General features: G+C 45.7%; 1 protein-coding gene across 1 annotated transcript in view; it reads right to left on the bottom strand.

The window, feature by feature from the left end:
- Window positions 1-668: 668 nt before the first annotated feature.
- Window positions 669-8,491, bottom strand: part of skia (v-ski avian sarcoma viral oncogene homolog a) — a 68,637-nt gene continuing 60,814 nt past the window's right edge. Inside the window, exons 2-7 of the mRNA XM_070910633.1 lie at window positions 6,306-6,422; window positions 5,505-5,620; window positions 4,678-4,976; window positions 4,177-4,499; window positions 2,213-2,443; window positions 669-889 (exon numbers count right to left, since the gene is read on the bottom strand). Coding sequence (XP_070766734.1) covers window positions 701-889; window positions 2,213-2,443; window positions 4,177-4,499; window positions 4,678-4,976; window positions 5,505-5,620; window positions 6,306-6,422 — 1,275 coding nt within the window. The 3' untranslated portion in view covers window positions 669-700. The remainder of the gene's footprint in view (window positions 890-2,212; window positions 2,444-4,176; window positions 4,500-4,677; window positions 4,977-5,504; window positions 5,621-6,305; window positions 6,423-8,491) is intronic.

Here is an 8,491-nt window from a genome sequence, read left to right as displayed (position 1 = left end):
GAAACAAAGAAACTGTCCTTTTTTTTCTTTACATATCGCTATGTAGTCTCTTAAATAGCTTATAATGTGTTCAAAATCCTCCATCTTCGTCATGGCGAGGGACGGTGGTGGAGACTTTTTTTCGGAAACTGTGTGTTAAATGTGAGCCCTGTCCTCCTGGCCACACCGCTGTAACACCTCCCAACAGCTGTATAACTCTAATATAATATGATCATCTCTCAGCATTTATTAGACGTCTGTCCAAAAGTCTCAACTTATTTTCTTGTCAGAGAAAATACAGGCACAACCATGTTTTGTGCTATACATCCGTTTTTTCTTTCATTCTTCTTTGCGATCAAGTTTTCAGTTCTGTGAGTTTGGAAGGTGCAAGTCAGTGCTTGATTTAGAAACACGTGTTTCCTTGTTGCAGCATTGTACTACTGTTTCCAGTCATTCTCCAAGGAAACCACTCACTTGACTTTTCATGGGCATGGATAAGGACACAGGTCCTCGTTTCCGCTCTCTGTCTCTGGTCGGAGGGCGAGAGTCTTTTATTTTTGTGTTCTGGAGGGCGAGTGTGATGGACAGCGGTGCGATGTGGCCGGCCCAGGACTCCTGGGTGTGTTTATGGTCTGAGTTGGGCAGAAGATGTTGGGGATCATGGCGATGGGAGGGGGGCGGGGGGTTGGAGGGGGGTTGGGCGTTGAGGTTGGCTCCTGGGCTAGTTGTCAGCTGGCATGTCCTTGGGTGTCCCCTCCTTGTTGCTGTTGGATTTGGGCCAGAGTTGATGCTGTAGCTCCTTCACCACCCTCTCCAGGTGCTCCCTGGCCTCCCGCTCCTGCAGCAGGTCGGCTCGGAGCTGCTCGCGGTCGGCCTCGGCGTGCTGCAGCTTCATCTGGAGGTCCTCGATCTGGAAAACACATGGCAGGAAACTGCTGAAATCATGCCACAGAACACATCTGACTACAGGACAGTTTGTAATGATCCAACCAGTGACCCTATTCTAAACAACTAAGCTGTGCACATAGACTGCTTCACCCTACTGTAAAGACACCAATGTCTCAGGGCTCCAACTGTGTCCCTGATGCTGTGCTCATCATGTTGGCGTTGACATTTTTCTGACTTGTAAATACTGTTCATGTTAACAAGTAGTACTTTTGACTTTCTGATATTTCTGACTAAATAATAAAGGATTGCCTGCAAACAAACATGGAAGCTTCATGTTAGCCAAATTCCCATGGCTACAAGGAAACCAAGTGTCAGTTTCTGATCAGTTTATTCCCTTGTGAAGAATTTGAACACAATTGTGTGATCAGGTTATGATGACTAAACTACTGTTTTATTCCATGGAAAGGCCCAACATGGCAGGCTTGGGAACAAAGGTTTAGTTTCTGCAGGGACATCGTCAATCAGGATGTCTCCAGGCAAATGATCTCGCTGCACTGGCAGATGGCTTCCTGATTTGAACAAATTGCACTTGATTTATGCCATTATAACTTCTTTTAGAAACTTAGTCATAAAGTTTCTAGATTTTATCTCATATTTCAAGACAGTCTCTTGTATCAAGCTGATGTCTTGAAACAGGTGGCCTTTTTAGCAAAATGAGAGCACTAAGATAATGCTGAAAGCTTCTGATGACTTGCCATTTTCCCTGTCCTAAGGCCAGGCTGCAGCAACATAAACGTCTGAACCATCTTGTCTTAATGACAGCCTTCCAAAGACGACTGCAGTCTCTGCAGGGAGACACACAGACGCAGCTGGAGAGCATAACCTCCCTCTTGTTTTGTCTAATCTGCATTTCCCATGGTGCCTGAGGGAAGTCGACGTCTCTTCCTGTTTCCTTTCGGAGGGGGACTTATCATACGTCTGTGCACTTGGGGCTACACCCATTTATTTTTGACTGGGGAAGAGGAAATGGGTTTTTTTCTTGCCTTCCCCTCTGCTGACCTTGAGAGTATTTGAGACAGTAAAACTCTGAAACGCTGCAATTACTCTGAGAGTGTTGACATCGTCGTCTAGACTTTCTACCATCACTTTTGCAAACATTGGACTGTTAATGTCTGTCTACATGCACAGCCTTTTTTTTGGCTTCATTTTCTCCCATGTCCCATGTTTCTCAAAAGTATCATCAAGAGATTATCAAAGTTTCATCTTATCTCAAAAGATTTTAAGCCCAGAAGACAGATTCTTGAAACCTAGCTCGAAGCCTTCCCAAGCATGCGCGCTCACTGACCTGTGCGGAGTATTTTGCACGAAGACGTCCAGCCTCGCAGCCTTTATCGCAGACCCTCAGCTGTCGGGCCTGCTCCAGCTCCCGCTTAAGACGGATCCGCGACTCGTTGGCTTCCTTCATCTTCTTCTCGCTCTCGACTCGCAGGCGCTCAATTTCCTTCCTCAGGTTTCGCTTTGCCTCGGTCGCCTCCCGCAGCTTCTCCTTCTTGGCCACCCGCAAGAACTCCAACTCCTGGAAAGAAGAGATTGTAGGAGTTAGCATTAAAGAGAGGGACTATTTATACTGAGAAAAGTTGCTTTTTGTTTTTACAAGCCTATCATTGAGAAAATTCTGTGTCCCATGGTGCTAATGCAACTGTTGTGAATGCCAGCAGATATCAGAAATACTTCATTGATCCCTGAGGGAAATTGTTCACATTATATACATCATGAATCTGTCGCATGGCTGTTTTACTTTGTTTCTGAGCTGTTGACACTCGAGAGCAGTGACTTGTTACAGTAGGCTGCAGTGTCCATGTCAGTGTTTACACTGAGCCAAGTCAGGGGTTAGGACAATGTGTGGGCTGACAGAAGTTAGGTTTCCTTCCTCTGAATCACTGAAAGACTGTGTGTGCGTGTGTATGTGTAGTGGTAACACGCCCATTGCCTACTTATGGGAACACAGCAGTTGGGACAAACATGTCTGTCATCAAGCTTTGTTGGTTCCTACAAAAAGTGTGAAAAGAAACAATCTCCATTACACCCTTTACTCTACAGAAGCTTTACATAAGAAGCCTTTCAATGCCATCAGGGTTAGGGGTAGGGTTAGTTCAACTAAACGCAGCAGGAATTATACCAGTGAGCTGTTTTAAAATAAAACATCACTGTTCATTTAGCTTTTTATGTAGGTTGGTTGGATTTGTGTTGCCTCTCCACAGCTCCTCTAAACACTGATGGAAAGTAAAAGTGGAATGCTGTCGTGCTGGAATTGCCTTTCTTTGCTCGGGATGCATTTTGTGTTGCTCACCCACACAGACTCCTTCGTCTGCAGTTTTTTGTTCTCAGTCCAAGACCAAAAATAAAAATGGAAGTCTGGCCTTTCCCTTTGCAGCAACATCCGCTCTCATTGTTATCACTTGCCAACTCATGCTAAGCTTTGCGGACAGTGATAATGACTTCTAATACACTTCTGCATTTTGATGCCTAAGCTCAAGTCATTTCCTCAGTGAGCCAACTTTGAAAACTTTCTGTCTCGTCTTATTTCAAGAACGTAGGGGGAAGCTCAGGGATTGTATGAGATGTCACGGGCAGCTAAGGCTGGGAAATCCCATTCTGTCAGCCAGCAGCGATACACATCATGGTGCATTCACTTAAATGATAATCATATATTATGTAAATATAGCATGTCAGTGTGAGAATAGAGACACTTAATCACCAGGGCTGTAGATCTAAATACAGATGGCTATCAGGCCGTCGCTCTGGGCAACATAGGAAACATATTCATTCTATTGTTTGCATGATTCTCCATGTGTGTGCCAAACAGACAATCACATTTCACAGTTCGACACATTTGACAGGTTGGTGGCCTTCACTGACACAGAGGTTAGTTTAGGTAAAGCATGTTGCTCCTATGTGGTACGATCATTGAAAATCCCTTTTAAAATCTCTTTGGCAGAGCGGTTTTAAAAAACATGTGTCAGGTCAGTCTAGACAATTTCAAGCCATGTCTCAAGTCCTTGAGGGCGTGTCCACATCAAGTCAAGATGTTCCTCTTTCCAGTCTCTGAATGATGAGCATTAAATGACACAGCAACATGACATTTCCCTTTCAAACCTGAATGGAGGACTTCACTCAAGTGTCAGACCAGTCAAATCAAGGTCAGGTTTACAGCTCTGTATGTTGGCTTTGGAGTTGTTGGACGGTGTACTGTGTCACTCTCAATGAACACGTCATACTATTCTTACAGTGATATGAATGGAATCTTACCTGCTGGAGGCTGCGTTTGGCCTGCAGGGCCGATCCCAACTTCTCCTCCTGCTTCACCCTCATCTTAACAATCTCGTGCAGAAACTTCTCCTTTGACTCTTTGGAGTCGAGTCCGCTGTCGAGTGCCTGCCTCAGGCTCTCCAGCTCCGACTCCAGCCCCAGCTCCGGAGGGGTCATGGGGGCCGCAACGGGTGCAGGGGCAGTGCCCTCGGCCGACGTGACAGTGCAGATGGGCCCTTGAGCTCCTGGCGAGCTCAGGTCCTTGGCTGAGCTGCTGGACGAGGTGAATGATGGTGACGACAGGGAGGACAGGGACGAAGTGACTGTTGGGAGAAACCAGAGACACGAGAGAGGGTGACTGGAAGGTTCTGGAGGTGGAAATTAACGGTTGTCAGGACAAAGTCGATCTTGTCAAATCAGGACTAAATTTAGGAAGCCAATCGAGCCCCGTAACACACAATTTACACAAATCTAGTTGCTGGTATTGAGTTCTTTGCTTACATTCGTCACGGCTCTCCACTTCGATCTCCACCTCAGAGTCTTTGTCGTCCTGAGGCGGCGGGGGCTTGCTGGCAGCTGAGGACGGAGGGCAGGGGGCCTCTGGCGCAGGGAGCTCTCCTGTGGCTCTTCTCTTGCGAGGCCTGGAGTTGGCGTTGGCACCCTCACCTGGGGGTTCACCTCCACTTGGGTGAGAGGTGCTGGGTACCGAAGGGGACATGGGACCCACCTTCCCCAGGGGCAGCGGTGTGAGGGCGACATTGGGGGCCACAGCTTTCTCCATGCTCTTGTAGTTGTAGAAGCTAAGAGGAAACCAGACAATTAACTGCATGTATCAAGATGTTTATATGCAATAATCTAAATCAAGGTTACTTCATTAACAAGAGCTGCATTCTGCATACAAGCGAATACAGCCAGCGCCATATTGTATGGTCTAATTTGAACAGCCTTTGCCAACCAGCGGAGAGAAACATTCAAATAAAGTGCCTGCAGCTCTTTCCTCCCACTTTATGAGAAACTGGGCCAGATCAACTGTGATATGGTGCAGCCTGCACTGGCATCACCATGCCAAGTGGGTGCCCACAATGTGAGTGTGTGTCAAATGTATGTGAATGGTGAGTGTGGGAGGCTGTGGTACAGTCAGACTTGACCCTTCTGACACCAGCCCACCCAGACAAGTGAGAGAGCATGCTGGGAGCTCATCAGATCCAGCTGAACAAAATGGCCGTCATATCTTGCAGTAAAAGCTTCTCGATGTTTCATTGTTTGCAATGAATTTCTTTTGAAGTCAGTTAAGTGCTGTTTGGTTTGAGTGTCTGTGCTGGGCTCACCTGTCTCTCAGCAGGGCCAGGGGGTGACTGGAGGGCTCCTTATCACCAACAGAGATGTGGGGGGACCAGGGTCTGAAAGCTGAGGGCCTCTGTCTGGGCTGAATGCAGTTAAGCCCCTGAAAAAAGATAGTGATAAAACTTTAAATCACATGTAGTAAAAAAAATCAATTAGTAATGATACATCCAGAGAGCTCAATAACAGTTGTTCCATAACAAGTTTATGAGTTAAATGAGATGTTTGACGCTAACTTTCACAGTTTTGACACTTTGTGCTACAGACACATTTTTGGGGGGAAAGTATTGAGGTCTGATACCCAGCCCCAGCTACAAAGTGCTTTAGGTTGCAATAAATGCTTGCAATTCTTTCCATGTAGACCAGTCCATTGATTAAAAGGGTGTGAACAGGTCTGTCACCGTGAGTAATCGTGCTGTAAAGATTGATGTGTTATGTGACTGGAGAGGGGTCAGAATGAGGATTAACTGTTGAAGAGTATACCGCCATTCTAACCATATCTCCATGGCAGATTTTTTTAGGGAATATCGATCTTCACAGGGGACATCCATCATTATATTGTGGTTATATTCTGTTACACTGCTCTCTCAAACTTCTCTCCATCTCAGTAAGTGAATCCGAGGGGCATCTACAGTTACCCCCTCTCTTAGCGCGGTTTGCCAAATCTAAATTTAAGCGCTAAGCTCATCCAAAAACTTCTGTATAATATTACATGACATCTCATCTCATGCACCATGCGTCATTATCATCATCATCAACATCTCCTTCCTGAGCTTAGCAACACCGACCTTATTGGAGGCGGACAGGGACTGTAGCCAGTCGTGCTGCTTCTCTTTGTCAGCCAGCGGGGATTGCGATGGGAAGTCTTCATGTTTGGACCTTTTGATCGGGATGGGATCAGACGCCTGGAAGAAAACGAGGACACACAAGTTTTAAAAATGCGGGATAGCTTATACGAGTTAGATTTGGCTGTTTCTCACTCATATGAACTCATGATCAGTGCTGAAAAAATGGACTTCTTCAAACAGGATTGAACATACACAAACACATCCAAGTTGATTATTTTTCCCACGTCATGTAAATGCACCACGAGTTGCTGTCCCACTAAAATGTCAGTGAACTGAAAATGCACCTAATAGTGTTAGACAGACCAATAAATGTGTGTGTGTGTGTGAGAGGATGCCTGATGGGGGAGTGCCAGCAGAGGTGTCTGATAGCTGGAAGTGCGAGTGTGTTTAAGTGTAGGTGTGGTGTTGACTTTGTGTGTATGTGTGTGTCTTTCCAGTGGCTGGGGAGGTTGCTTCAGGGTTACCAAGTTGCACTCGTACGCGCACACAACACACACACACACACACACACACACACAAACACAAACAAACACACACACACAATCCAGGCTATGGCAATGTGTCACACACTTGTTACACACAGAATCCAATACAGCTAGGTGTGTTTGCTCATGGCCAGCCAAGAGGGGAGGCAAGAGGTGACTGGGGCAGTGTGTGTCTATGTGTGTTTGTGTGTGTGCGTATCTGTCATACACAGATACACCCATACAGACAGACAAGTAGGGGTTTGTTCCCCCCTCCGTGAGGCTGGCTTTGTGGCTATGACCTCAGCCTCTCCCAGCTGTGGCTGTCACTAGCCTTCACACACACACACACACACACACACACACACACACACACACACAAACTAAGAGCAAATGCGATGCACAATGCTAACCCTTTCCAGGACAATCTGAATCTAACACTTTTCTGGACCATTTCAATGCTACCTGGAATCTAATTCAAGATCATTGTACAAAGCCAAAGCTGGTGGAGGACCGATTACACAGCTCATGAAACACAGCAGGAAATTAATTATCCAACGTTAAGTCCAACTGAGTAGAGATTGTACTACTTTCTATGGGTCTTATGTGGGCAGGTCATGTAAAATATGAGTAAATATAAAATGAAAACTGCTAATATTACCTCTAATGTCTGGACTAAAGTTATTTCTTTCTTCTTCATATACAATGTTGAAAAAGCACCACACAATGGGAAATGTTGAGGTGTATAATATTTGTAATAAATAGGTATGCAAAAAGCACATCCTTTAAAACTGATTCAGCAGCAACAAAGCATGTGGAGGTTCTTACTGACGACTGAAATGAAGTTCAACTTTCTTTAGCTCTGTTTGGTTCTCTTATTATCATACATGTTGTATGTTTTTCACTCTGTTTAGAGGTCATGTGTTGGAGTGGAGGTCACATATGTAATGCAGATCTGCGTTGCTCTGTCAAAAAGCAAATATTTCTAGAGGGGATGTATTCACTCATACAGCTCTCTCTCTCTCTCTCTCTCTCTCTCTCTGGTTCACTTTGTGGTGCTCTCTCGCCCTTATTTTCTCTCTCTGAGGATCTCCCTCAGGAATCTACAAACTGCTGCAGTCTGCAGGAGTGGGCAGAACACGCCGTCACACACACACACACACACACACACACACACAAACACACCACCCCCTGCGTGGTGTCAACAGGTGGTCATTTGTAATGAGGTTAGATACTCTCTCTCTCTGTCTCTCTGCCTCTCTCGGCCATCTTGGCAGTGTGTCATGCTATGCCACATGTCTGTGTAATCAGAGCTGCTCTCACAGGAAAGTAGCGTGGCTAGACGAACAAATACCGCTGTCAGGTCTGCCGACGTGTCAGCTGCCCTCAACCCACCGTGGTCCTTGTGTACAACTCCATGACTTTCAATGACTTTCCATAACAGCGTCAGAGTGCCTCCAAGCCCAAGAATGCTATAGTACACCATCATGTTGTGAGAGATAACTATTTCTGAAGGCTTGTATCTATTTGAGGAGCTCCTTCAAATGTGGAAATTACATTTATGGATTTCTCGCTGTCTCATTTCAAAGATCTCAAATAAGGGAGATTAGACATTAGGACCTTGAGCCATTATTCTACAAATAGCCCCATCTGAGGAGATAT

Source organism: Enoplosus armatus, chromosome 8 (assembly GCF_043641665.1).
Source record: "Enoplosus armatus isolate fEnoArm2 chromosome 8, fEnoArm2.hap1, whole genome shotgun sequence".
Lineage (NCBI taxonomy): Eukaryota > Metazoa > Chordata > Actinopteri > Centrarchiformes > Enoplosidae > Enoplosus > Enoplosus armatus.
This window is presented reverse-complemented; position numbering and strand designations above follow the sequence as displayed.